General features: G+C 40.6%; 3 protein-coding genes across 3 annotated transcripts; all 3 read right to left on the bottom strand.

The window, feature by feature from the left end:
- Positions 1 to 2,691: 2,691 nt before the first annotated feature.
- LOC103703285 (germin-like protein 8-14) lies at positions 2,692 to 3,632 on the bottom strand. The gene has a single exon (XM_008786086.3). The coding sequence runs from the start codon at positions 3,571 to 3,573 to the stop codon at positions 2,938 to 2,940; it is 636 nt and encodes a 211-aa protein (XP_008784308.2). The 5' UTR covers positions 3,574 to 3,632; the 3' UTR covers positions 2,692 to 2,937.
- A 2,122-nt stretch (positions 3,633 to 5,754) lies between these two features.
- Positions 5,755 to 6,739, bottom strand: LOC103703402 (germin-like protein 8-14). The gene has a single exon (XM_039131513.1). The coding sequence runs from the start codon at positions 6,676 to 6,678 to the stop codon at positions 6,049 to 6,051; it is 630 nt and encodes a 209-aa protein (XP_038987441.1). The 5' UTR covers positions 6,679 to 6,739; the 3' UTR covers positions 5,755 to 6,048.
- Positions 6,740 to 14,058: 7,319 nt separating this feature from the next.
- LOC103703284 (probable signal peptidase complex subunit 2) lies at positions 14,059 to 19,811 on the bottom strand. Its single transcript, XM_008786085.3, has 5 exons — positions 19,641 to 19,811; positions 19,379 to 19,530; positions 19,179 to 19,260; positions 15,356 to 15,498; positions 14,059 to 14,605 (listed from the first exon to the last, which is right to left on the bottom strand). Exons 1-5 carry the CDS (start codon positions 19,731 to 19,733, stop codon positions 14,512 to 14,514), a joined length of 564 nt encoding a protein of 187 aa, XP_008784307.2. The 5' UTR covers positions 19,734 to 19,811; the 3' UTR covers positions 14,059 to 14,511.
- Between the last annotated feature and the right edge of the window lie 257 nt (positions 19,812 to 20,068).

Genomic DNA, 20,068 nt, shown 5'->3' with positions numbered 1-20,068 from the left:
CAATGAAAAAAGGGAGATTTGATCACCCAAATATTTGGCTTATTGTGGAGGTCGGATTCCCTCGAAGAAACCCAAAGTTGTTTGTTGTTCAACTCTTTCTTTTCCTTCTTCTCTTATCCATATCACGGTATATGTCATTTTAGATCACCTTGCAGTCTTGCTATTTTAGCCTGCCTCTGTTACGTTATATATTTGTTGCTTCCTATGTTATAAGTCTAAATAAGTGATATATGATCTTCCATGTCTCCAATGCATTGAATTGTGGGTCTCGCATAACTTGACTAGGTGAGTTACATTTTTTTTTTCCCTTAATGAATGTTGTGTGATATTCAGTGTAATTTATGGTCCCAGCCACTTGAAAGGTAACCAATCAACAGAAAAAGTCTGGATCTGGGAGTTCTTCTCTGAGTCTGTATAATAGTCATTGTCACCATCTTGCACTAGTCAATTCTTCTAATCATGTTATGGCCACAAGCGCAAAAATCTCCCGACATTCAAAATGGCTAACTGAAATATATTATTTAGGTTTCCTGATACCATTTGTAACATCCTAAGATCTCTCCCAAAATAGCTAGTTGGAAGATATTATTTAGATTCTTTATTTTTATATAAGTACCCAAGATCTATCCAGTGAATAACTAACGTGGGATTAAATACATGCCCATACTGGTCCTCACAACTAATCTTAGATATCCAAAAAGCATTTGATTCGGTCAATCGCTATTTTTCATTCCGTGCATTGGAGGAACTCATGAGATTTCATCACAGGTGAATATCTTGGATCAAGGAATGCCCCTAAGTTTTTGGTATTTTGGTTAGCATCTTATAAATTAGTTTGCCACTTTTTAAGAACATTCTCTCTTTTGTGCATCCACGATGCAAGCTCTAGGGATGCGGCCCATGTCCAAATTAATAGTTTTTGCCGGCCAATCAGCACCTTTCTGTCAAAGAGGATGAGGGGGAAAAAAGGATTCATTTCACAGTTTAAGCTATTTCCCTTGAGAATTGGCAGTATACTCGCCAAGAAAGAGAAAGAAACAAAAAGATCAGAAGAAGAAAGGGAAAGGCCATAGGGCTGGCTAAGTATCAAATGGCCAAAATGGACGCACAACTAGCTATTAAAATGGGTGCTATAATTGCCAGAACTTTACTACAATTGGAGTTTCCTAGTTGTAAAGCTATCATAACCGGCATCAGGATTTCGATAAAGATTTAATGGCATTCCAAGGATTTCAATCATGTTTGGCTAATATTTGAGATCCCCGAGTGTAATTACAGTATATGATGATGACTAGCAAGTTCTCGAGACAAGTTTATATATAATTCTTGAATTTTAAAAAATATTCATGCATTATTTTTAGGTCATTTCAGATTATATATGAGTTGAAAAATAATGGTGCTATTTGTTGCTATTGTTATAAGAACCTTCAAAATAATCTTCATGATGGGGAGTTCTTGAAATACTTGGCGTGTGAAGGTGGGAGCAACCTACACGCACCATGTGTTTGACAAATGGAATCCATATCAAATAACCTTCCACGAGTTCAATCCTGTGAATGCTGATCGCCTACCTTTGCCACTAAATCTCGGTCCATGAGTGCAGGTGCACCAACCACCTTCTTTCTGTGTCTTTCACCAAACCACCATTGCTTACAGTATGGATTTCTATGGAAGATTTCTCTCTCTCTCTCTCTCTGTCTCTGTCTCTCTTATGTATATTACTAGTAATGCCGCACTACAATCTGCAGTGGCTAAGATTAAAGTAACAAGGCCTTAGAAGTTCTTCATTTCATTTGCTGTGTATATTTCCAATCAACAAATTGGAACAATGGATTAGAATATAATTCAAGTTGAGATCCAATATGGAAATTCAAGTTTTAATCCAACAGATTAAAAGATCCGAAAATCTAACATGCTAGGATTGGCCGCACAATAATAAGCACGATATGGATGTTTGTATATATGAGATATAGGGATGAATTGTTTTCATGTGTTTTGGTCAACCGTACGTGCTCCCTCCATTAATTCCATTCTCAAGAATGTTATAGTTTACAAGAACAAGAGCACCAATGATGGCGATTTCTTGGTTTTTAGACAAGCGACAGCATTAGCGATGGTGGAGGAAGAGGTGAAAAGGAAGGAGGGAGGAAAGCAAATGGGAGGTGGAGGTGCACTCATCTGCAGGAAATATGAGAAGAGGGAGAAGAGAGAGGATTGAGAGGGAAGACTATATATTCTCCAATTAAGATCCAACAGGGAAAAACATTCTCCAGTTCAGATAGTTGACCAAGTCAACGCAACTTGTAGCACTGCTCTTCTTCTTTTTTTTTTCTGATTTTTGAGGCTAGAATGGGCTGATCCCATCTTCTATCCATTCCCACCCCACTCTACAAGGTTCCAAGTGAGTGTGGGCGCAACTCGAATTCCTATCCTCTTATCCAAAAGGCAAGAGATAATACCATCCAAGCAAGCACTCATTGGTGTTACACTCCTATTTTCATGATATAATCTTTTTTTAGGGGGAGGGTATAGTAAATGTTTAGCGGACAGTTCTTCAGCACAATTCTTAGCGGAGAATTTTTTTGCCATTTTGAAGACAGAATGGAATTAATGTCGACAATGCTAAAGGGGTTCCCTTTTCCGACAATTTAGCTCAGCTGCTGAACTCGGTCTGCAGGGAGGGGAAAAGGGTTAATCACAAAGAAATTAAGTTCTTTCTGAATTCTCAACAAATCGTACATCCAGGCCAAGTGATATTAGATTAATTTGGTCACCACATAATACCTCACCCAAAGCAATTAAGACTCCATACACCACCCTTTGCCCACAACGAAAGAAACACATCTACCACTAACACTGCTAAGAGCACACACAGACACAAAGCCCTCAAAGAACTCACATTAAATCAACTTTCTGGAGGCAACCAAGTTCGCTCCCTCACCCGGTCCCTCCGAGCAGCTTCTTGAGTTTCTTCACTTCAGCATCGTCCAGGAAGGTGACCTTCTCCACCAATGCCGACGGCAAATTGTTCGCGAAGAGCGCGAATGACGTTATCTGGAGCCCTGGGCTCGGGCTGCTGAAGCTCACAATGGCCACAGCCGTCGTCCCACCACCATTCACCTGGAAGTGCAGCAGCCCTTGGGGGAAGAGCATGGAGTCGCCCGTATTGAGGGACTTATAATAGACGTTATTGGCAGTGGAGATGAAGCCGGCGCAGATGGTTCCCTGGGTGACCACAAGGAACTCGGTGGCGGCAGGGTGGGTGTGGAGGGGGACGACGCCCCCTGGAGCAATGTCGAGGCGAGCAGCAGAGATGCCGAGCCCGTTGACACCCGGGAATTGCGCGACGAAGGCGGGGGTCACTGCAGCCTTGATGAGGTTCGAGGTGTTGCCGGCCTTGCCGAGGCCGGTGAAGACAAAGTCGTTGGTGGTGACGGCAGCCTCCTTCTTGCATTCGTAGCCTGAGGGGGTCAGGCGGCCTGTGAGGTCTGCGACGCAGAAGTCTGCGGCATGAGAAGAGGAGAGGAGGAGGAGGAGGAGGAGGGAAAGGAGGAGGAAGATGACGGGAGGCATGATTGCCTTATCTTGATCTTAGTTATTTTTTTTATCTTTCTTCTCACTCTATAAGCTAGTACTTGGCGTGAGGATTATATAGAGGGGTTGGCGTCTGGGATTGGAAATTTGAGGCCATGCGCGCGCAGCGTTTCACGTGCATGCATGGGGTACGTTAGGGTTTTGGTCGGAAGAAACCGACGGGTTGTTTAGCTGGATAGCATGTGAAAGAAGGACGTTTCTGCTTGTCTCTCTCTCTCTCTTTCTCAGTAACATCTTTAAGATGTCATGACAAAAGTACACTTTTACTGGGACGAGATGTTTCTTAATGTGTGGATTGAGGGATTAGATTTGTGATGGTTTTATCATTAGGGAATAGTTATCTGTTTTTATGGTTTAAGTTTGACGAGGTGAGTAAATGGATTAAGAGAGTTATGATGATTCATTGACTTGGAAATAGTGTGTGCATTGGGCTCTGCATGCTACTTGAGGTATTGTGATGCTCAGTCTTGTGCAAGTGGCTCCACTTTAGACAGAGGAGTCGATGATTCTTGTATTACACCAAAGAGTGACATACTGCATTCAGTCAATAGTAACTAATCTAGACGACACATAGGAAACCTGCGAACTTAATTAACAAGGACCCATCCTTTGTTGCTGTTAACTTTTTAAAGTTCTTTTTAATTAATTTTCATTATATGTTATTATATGAACCTCTTTTCCTCGTTGTTCGCTGATAATCTATGTAAACATATTGCCTTTTCTAGTGTAACTTCTTTACTATACCGTAAAATCGATTTTCGACGAAATGAAAAGGACATATCTGGTAGAATCGTAGCCATAGAATACGATCCTAATCGAAATGCATATATGTACTCGAGCTATTTCAATTTGTTCTCCATCTTCACGCTCCAATTAATCCATCAGTTGGCAAGAGAACTTGTTGGTTTAAGCTGAGTAATTACAAGGCTAACATTTTAAAAATTATTAAAATAGGATCTTTCTCCCAAAAAAAAACAAGATCGACGAGCTGCTTTGATTCATTTCACTGAAATAAGAGAGCAAGCTTCACTCGAGGGGATCAAAGCTAAGAGAGAGAAGGAAACACGAGAACCACCTACCGGACTCCAGGGCCACGCCCTATTCACTAGTGTTTGGAGCGGAAGCGGTCCTCCCACTTGAAGTGGAAATTCCTTAGTTAAGGACGGCCCTCCTATAGGGTTAAGAGACGAGGAAAACGCGCCAAAGACTGGAGGAACTCGACGCGTTGGATGAAACGAGACTCGCAGCCCAGCAAAATGACTCCACGTATGATCAAAAACTGTACTCAATATATGGTGAAAGCACTGAGAAATGTATATGATCACTCGTAGCATTTCAACATCCCACATGAAATCACGACATTTTCCTTTTGGACATGCCTTCCACCTAATAAGGCATTTGAACCATAGAAAGAAAAAGGAATGGCTAGAGTATATGCCAACTTGTGAAAAATATCGATAGGAAAGCATCCATCTTTCACTTAACAGGCTTGTATTAATGTTAAAAAAGATCTATCAACATCTGGTCCATTCCAACATCACATGGAAAGATTGGAAGCATCATAACAAGACATATTGACAGCTAAAGCATGGTCTGCCCTGATGGCTCTCTCTTTCTGCAAGTCTTATTCCTACCTTGGACTTAGTCTTGGCCTTCAAATTCAGTGAGCGGGCCTTAACATGCAATTCCCCTTCTTCTACCGCAGAGGACACCATGAGGGTTCGACCAATAGGGTAGTGACGATATGCATGCTCCAAGTTCCGTATACAGGAACATTTTTCTGGCAGGCTAGAACGCAAAGGATCCAGGATTTTTTTTTTTTTTTTTTTGGGGGGGGGGGGGGGGGGGGGGGGGGGGGGATGCGGAGCATACGCAAGAAGTTCAGAAAGAACTCGATTGATTAAACTGAGAAAGAAAAAAAGAATGTAAAATATAGCAACATACAGCATCATTAATATGTAAATCTTATTAACTAATCAAGAATACTAAGAAAAATATGGTTACCCCGAGCTCCCAGGCGCAAGGCTTTTTGTCATCAAGTAATGGCCATATAAGACCGTGAGATGATCCTTCCAAAGTCCAAACGGGAGGAGGACAGGTGAAGGTGATAAAAAGGTGGCAATGAACGAGTAATAATTGACCAGTCGGCAGCGTTTCAGAATTATCAGAAGAATAGGCCCACACTCGTGGTCCAACCACCCATTCATTGCTTAATTAGCATATTCTCCAGAAGTTACCATGATGCTCTCTCTTTTTAGAACATGCTAAGCCATTAAAGCTTGTTCATGTTAAAATAATTGCAGAAGAAGAAGCAATTAAGACTCCATACACCACCATTTGCCCACAACGAAAGAAACACATCCAACACTAACACTGCTAAGTGCCCACACAGACAGAAAACACTCAAAGAACTCGCATTAAATCAACTCCCAGGAGGCAACCAAGTTCGCTCCCTCACCCGGTCCCTCCGAGCAGCTTCTTGAGTTTCTTCACTTCAGCATCGTCCAGGAAGGTGACCATCTCCACCAATGCCGACGGCAAATTGTTCGCGAAGAGCGCGAATGATGTTATCTGGAGCCCTGGGCTCGGGCTGCTGAAGCTCACAATGGCCACAGCCGTCGTCCGACCACAATTCACCTGGAAGTGCAGCAACGCTTGGGGGAAGAGCATGGAGTCGCCCGTGTTGAGGGACTTAAAATAGACGTCATTGGCAGTGGAGCTGATGAAGCCGGCGCAGATGGTGCCCTGGGTGACCACAAGGAACTCGGTGGCGGCTGGGTGGGTGTGGAGGGGGACGACACCCCCTGGAGCAAGGTCGAGGCGAGCAGCAGAGATGCCGAGCCCGTTGACACCCGGGACTTGGGCGACGAAGGCGGGGGTCACTGCAGCCTTGATGAGGTTCGAGGTGTTGCCCGCCTTGCCGAGGCCGGTGAAGACAAAGTCGTTGACGGTGACGGCAGCCTCCTTCTTGCAGTCGTAGCCTGAGGGGGTCAGGTGGCCCGTGAGGTCTGCGACGCAGAAGTCTGCAGCATGAGAAGAGGGGAGGAGGAGGAGGGAAAGGAGGAGGAAGATGACGGGAGGCATGATTGCCTTATCTTGATCTTAGTTATTTTTTTATCTTTCTTCTCACTCTATAAGCTACTACTTGGCGTGAGGATTATATAGAGGGGTTAGCGTCTGGGATAGGAAATTTGAGGGCATGTAGCGTTTCACGTGCATGGGGTACGTTAGGGTTTGGGTCGGAAGAAACCGTTGGGTGGTTTACCTGTATAGCACGAGAAAGAAGGACGTTTCTGCTGCTCTCTCTCTCCCTCTCTCTCCCTCTCCCAGTAACATCTTTAAGATGTCATGACGAAAGTACACTTTTACTTTGGATGAGATGCTTCTTAATGTGTGGATTGAGGGATTAGACGTGTGATGGTTTTATTATTAGGGAATGGTTATCTGTTTGTATGGTTTAAGTTTGACAAGTAAGTATGAATTAAGCCCCATTTTGAAAGGTTTTTATTCTTCAAATATACTTTTAAATGAAATAAAAGTATTTCGTAAAAATTTTGAAAAGTTATTTTAGCTTTTCTAAAAGGTTAAAAATAGCTTTTTGGAAGAAGCTTCATTTTGAAGTTTTCCGAAAAAATACTTTTAACTCTAGTCGGAAAGCTGTTTTTTGACCAAAATACTCATAATAAAATATAATAATTACACAAAATATCTCTTTAATAATTATTTAACCAATTTTATCACCTAGCTAGAAAATTTGTTACATTATAGAAAATTAATTTACGCTAATAGTTATAATATTTTATATCTTTATTATTATATTACATTATATCATAATACATTGATATGTATAATTTAATATTATATTAAATTATTATGCTATAGTGTACAATATTATATTACTATATTACAATAATATTATATTACATTATAGTAATATTATACAATATCATATATTTATGTATTAATACATATTATATTTTATTATGCTGTGTTGCATAATACTATGCAATGTCCTTTAAGATCATTTTCTAATACTAAAAGTATTTTCTCAGTTTGTTTACCAAACACATGTTAAAGTGGTACAGTACTTTAAAAATGTAATTAGCAAACAACAAACAGTTTTTTATAAAAGCTGTATTTCAGAAAGTTCTACTTTCATAAACTCTACTGCCAATAGCTCTCCAAACGAAGCCTAAGAGAGTTATGATGATTCACTCACTTGGAAATAGTGTATGCATTGGGCTCTGCATGCCACTTGAGGTATTGTGATGCTCGGTCTCATACAAGTGGCTCCACTTTAGGTAGAGGAGTCGATGATTCTTATATTGCACCAAAGAGAGACATACTACATTCAGTCAATAGTAACTAATTTAGACGACCCATAGGAAACCAGCAAACTTAACAAGGACCCATCCTTTGTTGCTGTTAACTTTTTAAAGTTCTTTTTAATTTTCATTTTATGTTATTATATGAACATCTTTCCCTCGTCGTTTGCTGATAATCCATGTAAACATATTACCTTTTCTTATGTAACTTCATTACTTCGAGCTATTTCAATTTGTTCTCCATATTCACGCTCCAATTAATCCATCAGTTGGCAAGCGAACTTGTTGGTTTAAGCTGAGTAATTACAAGCTTAACATTTTAAAAATTTTCAAAATAGGATCTTTCTCCCCCAAAAAAAAGAAAAAAAACAAGATTGATGGGCTGCTTTGATTCATTTCACGGAACTAAAAGAGCAAGATTAAGAGGATATATGATCACTCGTAGCATTTCAACATCCCACATGAAATCACGACATTTTCCTTTGGGACATGCCTTCCACCTAAGAGATCATTTGAACCATAGAAAGAAAAAGGAATGGCTAGTGTATGCCAACTTGTGACAAATATCGATAGGAAATTAAGCATCAATCTTTCACTTAAGAGGCTTGTATTAATGTTAAAAAAGATCGATCAACATCTGGTCCATTCCAACATCACATGCATGGAAAGATTGGAAGCATCATATATAACAAGACATATTGACAGCTAAATCATGGTCTGCCCTGATGGCTCTCTCTTTCTGCAAGTCTTGTTCCTACCTTGGACTTAGTATTGGCCTTCAAATTCAGTGAGTGGGCCTCAACATGCGATTCCCCTTCTTCTACGGCAGAGGACACCATGAGGGTTTGGCCAGTAGGGTAGTGACGATATGCATGCTCCAAGTTCCGTATACAGGAACATTTTTCTGGCAGACTGGAAAGGCAAAGGATCCAGGATTTGGGGGAAAAAAATGCGGAGCATACACTAGAAGTTCAGAAAGAACTCGATTGATTAAACTGAGAATTAAAAGAAGAAGAAAAGAATGTAAAATATAGCAACATATAGCATCATTAATATGCAAATCTTATTAATTATTCAAGAATACTAAGAAAAATATGGTTACCCGGCCCGTGCTCCCATGCGCAAGGCTTTTTGTCATCAAGTAATGGCCATATAAGACCGTGAGATGATCCTTCCAAAGTCCAAATGGGAGGAGGACAGGTGAAGGTGATAAAAAGGTGGCAATGAACGACTAATAATTGACCACTGGGCAGCGTTTCGGAGTTATCAGAAGAATAGGCCCACACTCGTGGTCCAACCACCCATTCATTGCTTAATTAGCATCTTCTCCAAAAGTTACCATGATGCTCTCTCTCTCTCTCTCTCTCTCTCTCTCTCGCACGCACACGCACGCACGCATGCACGCGCACGTAGATATGCATATATGTATGTATGTATGATATCAAATGTGAGCTTGACAGAGATAGGCTGTTGGTTGGATTGGAATGTGATCTCCACCTTGGCATCGATGGATGAAAAGTATTCGATTCATCGGTCGCTATATTTTCTTTTCTTTTTTTTATTCTCATCCAATCTCTTGCATAAAAGAGCCCAAGGCATTCTTTTTAGAACATGCTAAGCCATACCTACTTGTTAATGTTAAAATATTAGTAGAAGAAGAGAAAAAGAAAAGAAAAAAAAGAAAGAAAAGTGATGATTTTATTTTTCTATTCCATCGCATTCAATACATCTCATGGGTTATATATACTTGTGTATAAACTCTATATAAGAAAAATAATATTGATCGATACAGGATCACGTTAACAAAGAAAAATATTATGGGTTAATACAGGTTATTATGTGATCCCTAAAATTATGCTAACATCCCCCATCAAACTCAATGGTACTATAGGTGCCAACTTAAGTTTAGCAACTAAATTACAAATGTATCCGAAAACTGACATACTAGATCATAAGCTGAAGTAGCAACTCAGAAGCTGACATGATAGATTAGAAGCTGACATGGCAGCTCAGAGGCGGATGTTGTGGTAGATCAGAAGCTGACATGGCAGCAGAAAGCCTAATGTGCCAGAACACGAGTTGTTATAGCCGCTCAGAAGCTGATACAGCGGATTAGGACTTAACACAACAACTTAAAAGTCGATATAATAGACTGATGTGTCAAGCTAATATGACAATACAGAATTTGATATGACATAACAAAAGTTGACATAGCAGCTTAGAAACTGATGTGGTAGATCAGAAAACTAACGCAACAAACTGATGTATTTGACAATGCTAACTTAGCTAACTGGCGTGGCAGACTAATGTGTCCATTGACATGGCTGACTAATATAGGAGACTAGTGTGTCTATCGATGTGTTTGACTGACGTGTCTGCCAATGTGGCTGATTGACTTGTCTGATGATGTAGTAACAAAAAGATACCTAGAAAATTATAGTTGCAGTGAGGACAGAGCTCAGAGAGAAGGCAACCGAAAGTCGACGATCTTCGTAGATGGAGACACAATGGAAAAGGAGCAAGAGATCTCAAATTGCATGGTAAAGGAGCCGAAGGAAGCAAATAAAATCGAAGATAGAGAGAAATGGGCGAAGCAACGGTGAGGAGAGACGATTGAAAATCTAAAACTGAGAAAAAAAGTGGTACAGAGGAGCTGCAGATCTATAGAAAAAAAAATATTCAGGTAATAATCCATCAGAAATAAAGGATATGCAGGTATACTAAGGAATATGAGATTTTTGAATGTTGATCCACTAGAAAATAGAAGATCTGTGAAAAATTGAGGATTTGCAAATTCACTAAAAATAGAAGATTTTTGGGTGTTGATTCACCTAAAAATAGAGATCGATAGATTGGCAATGGGGGGTGTTGCGGGATTTTCACCCCGGCAACAGCCTTAGTCCCAACCGAGCCGAGCAGAAAGAGACCGCGTCCCCCACGAAGTATTGTCCGCTTTGGGCGCTCCGGTCCGCGCGTCCAGCGCTGACGGAGGGAGACGTTTCCGGCCCGCGCGTCCAGCGCTGACGGGGGGATTGCCCTCACGGTTTTGTCCCACAAAAGGGCCCTCGTGAGGAAAAGGCTTCGCCCTCCTCATTATAAGGCACGGAACCTTTCCGCTCTAGCCGATGTGGGACTAAATTCAAGGCCCCCTCCCCCCCCACAACATAGCCCTCCCAGCGGGAAGGTTCCGGCCAGGTTTTACCCCAACGGGCCCCCACAGTCCTGGAGGGTAGTCAATGGAGAGAGGAGGCTGGCCCTCCTTCTAGCGCCATCTGTTGCGGGATTTTCACCCCGGCAACAGCCTTAGTCCCAACCGAGCCGAGCAGAAAGAGACCGCGTCCCCCACGAGGTATTGTCCGCTTTGGGCGCTCCGGTCCGCGCGTCCAGCGCTGACGGAGGGAGACGTTTCCGGCCCGCGCGTCCAGCGCTGACGGGGGGATTGCCCTCACGGTTTTGTCCCACAAAAGGGCCCTCGTGAGGAAAAGGCTTCGCCCTCCTCATTATAAGGCACGGAACCTTTCCGCTCTAGCCGATGTGGGACTAAATTCAAGGCCCCCTCCCCCCCCACAACAGGGGGTCTTTAAAGCTTGTAGATATGGCAACGATGGCCACAGCAATGACGGAAGAGATAGTGGCGGCAGATTAGGTGATCGGTGGCTTTGATATCATATTAAAATATTGATAGAGAAAGAGAAAAAGAGAGAGAGAAAAGTGATTCTATTTTCTTGTTCCATCATATTTGGTACATCTCATGGGTTATATATACTCATGTATAGACTCCATATAAGAAAAATAATATAAATTGATATAAGATCATGCTAACAAAAAAAAATATTACTAGCTAATACAAGTTGTTATATTATCCTTTTTTTTTTGATAAATCGGCATCTCACTATGAATTGCAAGTATGCCCTGAAGCATTAAGATACATGTGATCCCTAAAATCACTCTAACAAAATTATGCGAATAAAGAAAAATAATACTAGCCAATACAGGATTACAGTAATATTATGGGCTGATGCAGATTATTACGTAATTTTTAAAATTATGCTAATATCTTCAGCTAGAAAGAAAATAGCCTATAAATTAATCATGTGTAGATGCATAGGGCTGCAAACTATCATGCAGGCTAGGCTTAGTAATAGTCTCAGCTTGGTCATGGCATTTGAGTTCGGTCCAGCCAGGAAACATGCCAAAGCGAACTAGGGTCATAAAATTAACCGTGTTTGAACACCTTAGGTTCGTAAAAACTAGTAGGAGCTCGGCAAAAATTGATAGAGAACTTGTTCAATCCCGGTTCGAATGACTTGAGCCCACAATGAATGCAGCCTGCCAAGCCCGGCTTGAGTTCAATTAAAGAGACAGGCCGAGGCAGCCTATTACTCAGCTCAGCTCATTTGCACCCTGATGGATGCCCTCACATTAACTGCTGACTCTACTCAAGTTATTGAACTCTGACTTGAGGATGGCTCTGAGCAAGTGAGGAAGGCAGGTTTTGTGCCTATGAAATTCGTAAATTTAGAGGGGGGGAAAAAAACAAAGCCTCTCAAGGTTTTCTCAACTCGTAAACACCTTCACTTTTATGGTGTCTATAAATTTCTTTGCTCATATTCTTTCAGTTCTGTTGTTCTCATCAGGCCCAGTAAGTTCCGTTCAGTTTGATCTATTCTATCATATCCTGAACTAGTTTGGTCAATGTTTTTTTTCTTTATCTACTGGGGACTGGAGAAGGAATAATGCCTAGTTATTTTTTAAATTTGAGTCTATTCAAATTTCACTGAACACTTTGCGTCAATTCATAGTCTGAACTCTAGAATAGTTTGCTAGCGAATCAACAGCACCCTTTAACTCTCTATATACATGTGATTCAAATATTATCCCATTAGTCCAGTAATAGCCCTCAAATAAAAGAGCGCCTCTGGCGAATGCAACCATCCTTTTACATAACCCACCATCTTTTAAATCAGATTCTCCTTAGAATCTTCATTTAAGACCCATGCAAGGTCCTTTCTCAAATGCACCACATTTCCTATGCCTGGATATCAAAATTCCAAGACGTTTGTGGCTACCATCCCAGCTGATAGAACTCGTTACATTCTTTCACAACATCCGAATTGATTCTTATAGCATCATTTGGTGTTACATTCCCACCTAACTCTGTACTCTTTTTAGTGCTCTTATTCCAACCAGGCTTGAGACACCTTTTGGCATTTCAATCCTTTCTTAATCCTCTAAACACAGCCTCGTTCCGATCCCTCCACAGATTTAAACCTGTAAAAGACGCTATAGTGGCCTTTGACTACAACAACATGCCAGCATTCAATGGCATCGACTTCTTTTGGCCATGGAATTATGATCCATCCCAACTCATAGACCCCTCTCTTCCCAACTCATATGGCTCCTTCCAAACTTGGTTCTACTGCCCCAAACTATAAAAATCCTCATGCACCCTCCATACCAGATGCCTGTGCTATCTAATGTCAAATGCTTTTTCCTTGAGCTTAGTGCAGTGGGGAGCTTGTTTTGAATCTTTTTCACAATAAAATAAAAATGATCCTAGGCCATATAGGAGATCTCAAAATACATTCCAAGCATCCTTATGCCATTCTTGAAATTTCAATCCTCTCTAATTCATTATTATTATTAAAATTAAATTTTTTTTACAGGACATTATTAATATTATTTCAATGTAACTGAGTTATAGTTGCTAAGCACAGAGAGCAAGCCACAGTTTGCAGATCACAAACTCCAAATTTGACCAAATCTTTGAGAAAGATGAGAGACAATTTACCTAATAACACAAGTTACAATCATGTCCTCAACAATTGCTGTCATCACACAAAGTTTACATATTAGTGGCATGTCCCTAGCAAACAATCCTTGAGAAAAGATTAATTTCCCTTACATACCAATCATGGATCTCATGAAGCTTGATTTTGTCAATAAGATAATTTTGATTTAACCACCAAAAATTCCCAGGAGAAACTGTCATTTGCCGTTACATATGACAATCACTAGCCAGCAAATCTTGTTTTTCGAAATTAGCTTGATTATTTTTCCATTTAAGATCATTCCACAATCCAATTAATAAACAATATATGCATAAAAACAAAAAATCAATCCTCCACAGCCACATCAATTACTAATGTTTGCTTATGATGGCATTGACTAATAGCTGTTTTCATCTCAGGACAAGCATACTTGATCACAAAAAAGACAGTAGGAACTTGGTATACCACACATGCTTCCCAGCTGTTGATTCTTTTACTCACTGCTACGAGTGAATGAAAAATCAAAATAACAATGGCAAGTAGTTGAAACAATCTGATAGTGTTTGAACCATTTTACTCCTAGCAAATCTTCATATTGGCATGCCGATAACATATGATGCTGCTCCATACGATTTAATGTCAAAAAGGATCATCAGAGAAATCAATATGTTTGATGTGCCAGTAAAATGATGATTAGGTTACATCATGCTCTTTTGAAATGTAACAACGTTTTCCAATTATGAGATTGACAGCAGCCAGTAAGCACCTTTCCAAGATAAGCCTCCAGCACCTTTCCATCAAGGCAGGAAATCATCAGATAGTCATTTGTTCTTCCGTTCTCCATTATAGTCATCAATCAGTCTCTCAACATCCTTCCAGAACGAACCTTCCACAAGGACCCCATCTTTGGTGAACCTGACAAGAAACTAGTTAGTCAAAGCATGATTGACAACAGTGACGGAGACAACTTGCATTAGAAAGGCAATGATGTGGACCCTTCTGAGGAAGAGAGTTGCAATCAGTTTTGTAACCACAGCTCTTGAAAAATTGGCAATAGCTATGGAAGCTAATACTAACAACAAATCAACAAACGATATAGAAAGATTAACCAATCCAAACATATAATTGGATTAAGAATTGTCGGTCATAGTTAAGATTACTGCTGATGCAGCATATCAATGGGATTTCATGTAATCATTCCAAGGCTAATTCAGAGAAAGAGAACCTTGAGAATAATGGGGGCTGAACAACTTAGGCAAAAGAGGCTCGCAATCTGTATGATTTTCTTAAACACATAAAAGGTGCACTACACTAATGGTGCAGGCGATCCAATAGGAACCACCTTGTCAATATTAGCCCTATCACATGCTGGAAATCCAATCATTCAGTTAACATTTATGACGAATATATAAAAGACATTAAAAACCTCCTGAAGGAACTAATGGCTATGTCAAGCCATTCATTAGTAGTTGGCACCACCAAACATGAACTCTAACATGGTTCCTCTGCCTCATTTTCTGGTGGTTCAGATAAATAAATCTACCAATCCTTTTCTCGGCCGTAGGAGAAAAGAAAAACATCAGGATTCAATGTATTGATTCAATGCACTAAAAGAGAATCAGCAGGAAACTTTTGCTGAAAAGCAAAATGATTGCAAGAGCTAACCATTTTGTGACACTCTTAGTAAGATGGACTGGCTTATTAGCAGAAATGGACTTTGGGTCTGCGCTGGCTATTGTAAGAGTGTACATGTCAGAGAACCTTGGCAGCTTCGAAGACACAATCAGTCCAGTGCTATTGAAGGATCCCTGTGTGCCACAAAAACATGACCAGATTTCAGAAATTACCTAAAAAACATCCTGCAAATTAAAGGATAAGCTCAGAAGTCAACACAGTGACAGAACTTCTTAACAGGCACCAAGATACTTGCAAATGGATTTTGGTCTGATGCAATAAACATGAATGAATACAAAAACCATAAACATAATCATTAAAAATAATCCTAGCTCATATTTCCAGGATAACCTGATGATAAATCTTTATTAGAAATTGAAAATGCTTGGTAACCTCGCAAGTGTGCAAGTGCCACAAAAAAATTTATGTGATCATTGCCCACTTAAGACTGATAATGATCAGTACATGTGATTGTGGAAGTCAAGACAAGTTATCTAAAGAACATGGTCCATCGACATGTAAAGATTCTCAATGATACAAGTGCCGGAGCCTATAGTAGGAGATCACATTTCCATATAATTGTGAGGATATATCAAGATTCTTAACCTTTTGAAAAAGCCAAAAAGGAAAAATTAATGACATATAACCCCTAGTTTTTATCTTCCATGAGTGAAAGATCCAATTCGAGATACGCAGCCACCTAACAATATCAATCCCCATGAAAGACCAAATACACATGGATGGATCCTGAAGTATCCTACTCCACCTTCGTTTTGTATCTCCTCTTCATTTTCTAGCCAATTTATCAAAAATAAAAAAACAAATGGTAAGAGGATCCATATCAAAATGAGAATCCAACAATTAAGTGAAGTTGGCAAGGACCCCATCGGAGACCCCGTTTCGAACTAGAGGTCATAGCCAAGATCTGCCGAACCGGTATCGAGACCCCTGCTGGTCGGCTACCGGATTCAGTTTGATACTAGTTCGATACAAGGTGAACCGGACGGTTCACCCCGGTTCAATAAACCATGATTCAAGCCTTTTAAAGAAGTGGGGGGCCCGAACCATCTGGTTCGGAGCGGTTCGGAACAGTTTAGAAAGAATTTCGAAATCTAAGGCCGAACCGACAGAGTGAACCGAACGGGTCAGCCCGATTGGACATACCTTGGGCGGAGCCCCTCCTCGGGCCTCTACCACCCTCCATTTATCTCCCTCCCTCCCCCTTCTCTCTCTCTCTCTCTCTCTCTCTCTCTTCCTCTCTCTCGTTCTTCCTCTCCCCCGCCCTCTCTGCAATGTTGGGCCCCACTCCGCTGGCATCCCCCGACCTTCTCCTCCCTTCCTTCCTCTCTCTTTTTTCCCCTCTCCCATTCTTCCTCTTCCCTACCCTCTCTGTTGTGTCGGTATGGGCCCGGCATGGAACTGCATGGGGGCATACCAAACCGTGCTACTGGATATAAGCCCTGGTACCGACACAGCGATCCTTGCTAGACACTAAGTCATCCACTATCTTTTGGATCATTCTTAATTTGGATTTAGTATACCTTCCAATGAACATGCGTACGTAATCATCTAGAAAATTTTGGGAAGCATGTTTTTATAAGATGGAGCACTTCCATTTCTTTTTATTCCATTACTAGAGTTCGACATGCATAAAAGGCTGCAGTTAAAGAGAGCAGAGAGTCGATTGAGATGGGATGACAGATGTAACTAAAGAAAGGAGAAAATAGTGTAATGTATATGAGAGAGCATGAACAGTTGTGATTCAAGAGAGGAGACAGAATCAGGTCAAGCTGGATTAGCAATAAGAGAGAAGAGATAGAGTTGGTTCGAATTCCATTCTCTTAGACTAATTTCCAGCACAGTCTTTTCTTTTCCTAAGAGAGTGGTTATTACTTCTCACCAAATACATGTTTTTTCTCCCCTTGTTGGCTTCACGTTTTGGAGGCCAACTGTGTGAGGCTGCCCTCCAAGCCTTTCCCATTATATATAGCAGGAGATATTTCCTTCTCTAGGGGTTTGAATAATTGACTTGTAAAAAAATATCCTCCACCAGAAAATAGCATTACAACTATACATCTGCAAGTGTTGCATTCAGTGCAAAAGCTCTTATGACGCAATACATATTGGCTCGTACTAAGTAAGCTACAAATTGACAAAACATATTCATCATTTTCTAAGAGTTCAGATTTTTAACAAACAGGTGAATGGGAAGTTTTACCAAAAGAAACATGAGCATTAACAAGTCTAGCACGTCTCTTTTACACAAGGATACAACAAGTTCCAAGGAAACAATTTGACTGTGGAAGACCCATAGAACAGAATGGATTCCATCATGATCCTAGCAGCTTTTCCCCTTGTATCTTAGCACAGCTTCTATGTAAATTGCATTCAAATGTGTTGGATTTTTTGAGACAATGTAATAAAGAAGAAAAGATGAAGAGCCATACGAAATAAGATGTTAGGGGAGTAACACTATCCCAAAAGAATGGAATTAAGGCAAATGCTCGGAAAAGAACGGAAACATGGTTGCAAATGAGAACCTTTATTCATCATTATGAATTTATGATATAGTAAGAATCAAAATATATTGCTAACTTAGGCCCCATCTTGATGGTGGAAGACTGTACCCGTAGACTTCTTTTGATCAATGGGAGAACCTCTCTAGTGAAAGAAAGGAAGGAGGTTGAGGGAGTCCATTGACCCCCAATCACAAATTCCATTTGGACAGAGAAAATCACATCGGAAGTGGATTTCATTATCTTGAAAAATCAGGAATGAGGAGGATGAACAACCTGGCTCAATCCCTCTTTCTTCCCTTGGCCTCCAGAGAGGGAGCTCCCACCCATCACAAGTTATCCAAGGACAGCAACTGTATATATCCAATTAGGGTTTTTATTTTCTTAAACTGTCTGAAGTCACTAGATGTCCATTATTTATAGCAGAATTCACTTTTGGCAGCATGTATCTAGGAGGAATAGAGCAGAGTTACTATGGAATGCGATTTTAGGAGATTTTGTTTAGAAATGTTCATGAGGTTTGTATAGATTAAAGATGAGCAGGCTTATAAAACAGAAAGTTCCAAACTTTTTTTTAAGATTAACCACACAGTATCATTCAAAGAAAAATAATCCATGAAAAACATTCCATATCCACAAGATGTTGCCAATATTGTCCTGATGTACGGTCAGAGGAGAAAGGCTTTGATATTCCAAGTTCAGTTCAACAATATCTACTCAATTCGATTCCTTTTGAGTTTGTCATGTCAATATCAACGCCTAATTGCCTTACTATACATCATAACAGTCATCCCAACAATCTCCTAGTGTGATGGGGAAATAAGTCTAGCTTATGTAAACTGTATCAAAATAATTATCAAGCACAAGTTACAGCCATCAGCACGAAAGGGTGCTTTTATGGTGACTGAATCTCGTAGTATCTGAATCCAATTGAGTGATCGAGCACTCTAAGATATATGATCCTATAACTACGTTGCTTTCATTACAAGATGCAAAAGTCACAAACAGTGGAAATGAAAATAAAAGCACAATCAATAACAAAATGTAATGTAATTTGAAGGAAGAATGCAGGTTCTGCTGAGCAGCAAAGCCTTCGTCCAATTTACTCTTCATCAAACAACATATTAAAAAGAAACAATTTAATAAATAAACCACTTCTCAATTTTCTTTAGCAGGAAAAAATAATCTGCATGCCAAAATTGTGCAGTAAAGTCCCTCACATACAGTGTAAGGGATCACACATCCCAGGTAACAAAAAAATTAAAATCATTATACAGATCAAGATAGAAGGAACTCACAGGAGGGGGATATGTGAAGAGGATCGCATTCTTCTCCTTTGTGTAGCTGATGAACTGCAATAGTCCATTGAAAACTATATATTTGCCCGAGTCAAGACCAAACAATCTCCACGCCGAAATCCCTACACCTTCCACACCCCCAAACAAAGAGAACAAAAGGACTGAACTTTTGAAGTTAAAAACCACCCAAAAAAGGATATAATCCGATGCAGGCGACGAGGAAATCCCTGTTCTCTGGGAATTTCTTCGGGTAGAACTGAGCAGCGAGGGCGATGGCGATGATGATGGACCCGATCAGCAATCTCAAGTTGCTAAGCCTCACGTCTTCCACGTACCCACGGCTCGTGACGACCTGCAACGAGGACCAGCACCGCCTCTTCAGAAATCCTAGGGAGCGCCGGCGGCGAAGAGATCTAAAAGAACCCTGGCGATCGAGAGGGGGGAGGGAGGGAGAGATCTCACCTCAGTGACGGATTCGTCGAGGATGTGTTTAATAGAATGGGGATCCAAGAGGTTCGCCTTCTTGTGGTTCTTCGCGGGGCCGCCGGTCGCCATTTCTTCTTCTTCTCTTGCCAAGGGTTTTCCTCTTCTATGGTTTCAGTTTCCCGTGGCGGAACTCGAAAGCGAGCCGGTTTTGACCAAAAAAAAAAAAAAAAAGCGAGCCGGTGAAGAGCGTTTAATAGGTCTGCCGTACCGCTCGATACGAGTATCTGTGTCGGAAAAATTAGTACAAAATATATTTTTAAATCCTTACAAGTTCCGTACGGAAACCATCCTATATTTTTAAAACATATCGACATAATAAAAACCAAAAAAAATAAATAGCTTTTTTTTTGATAAAAATGGAATTTATATACCTCCAACGTAAGTACATCCTGCCACGTCAAAAG

This window comes from Phoenix dactylifera, chromosome 11, assembly GCF_009389715.1.
Source record: "Phoenix dactylifera cultivar Barhee BC4 chromosome 11, palm_55x_up_171113_PBpolish2nd_filt_p, whole genome shotgun sequence".
NCBI classification, from domain to species: domain Eukaryota; kingdom Viridiplantae; phylum Streptophyta; class Magnoliopsida; order Arecales; family Arecaceae; genus Phoenix; species Phoenix dactylifera.
Note: the sequence above shows the minus strand (reverse complement) of the source record. Positions and strands in the feature narration are given on the sequence as shown.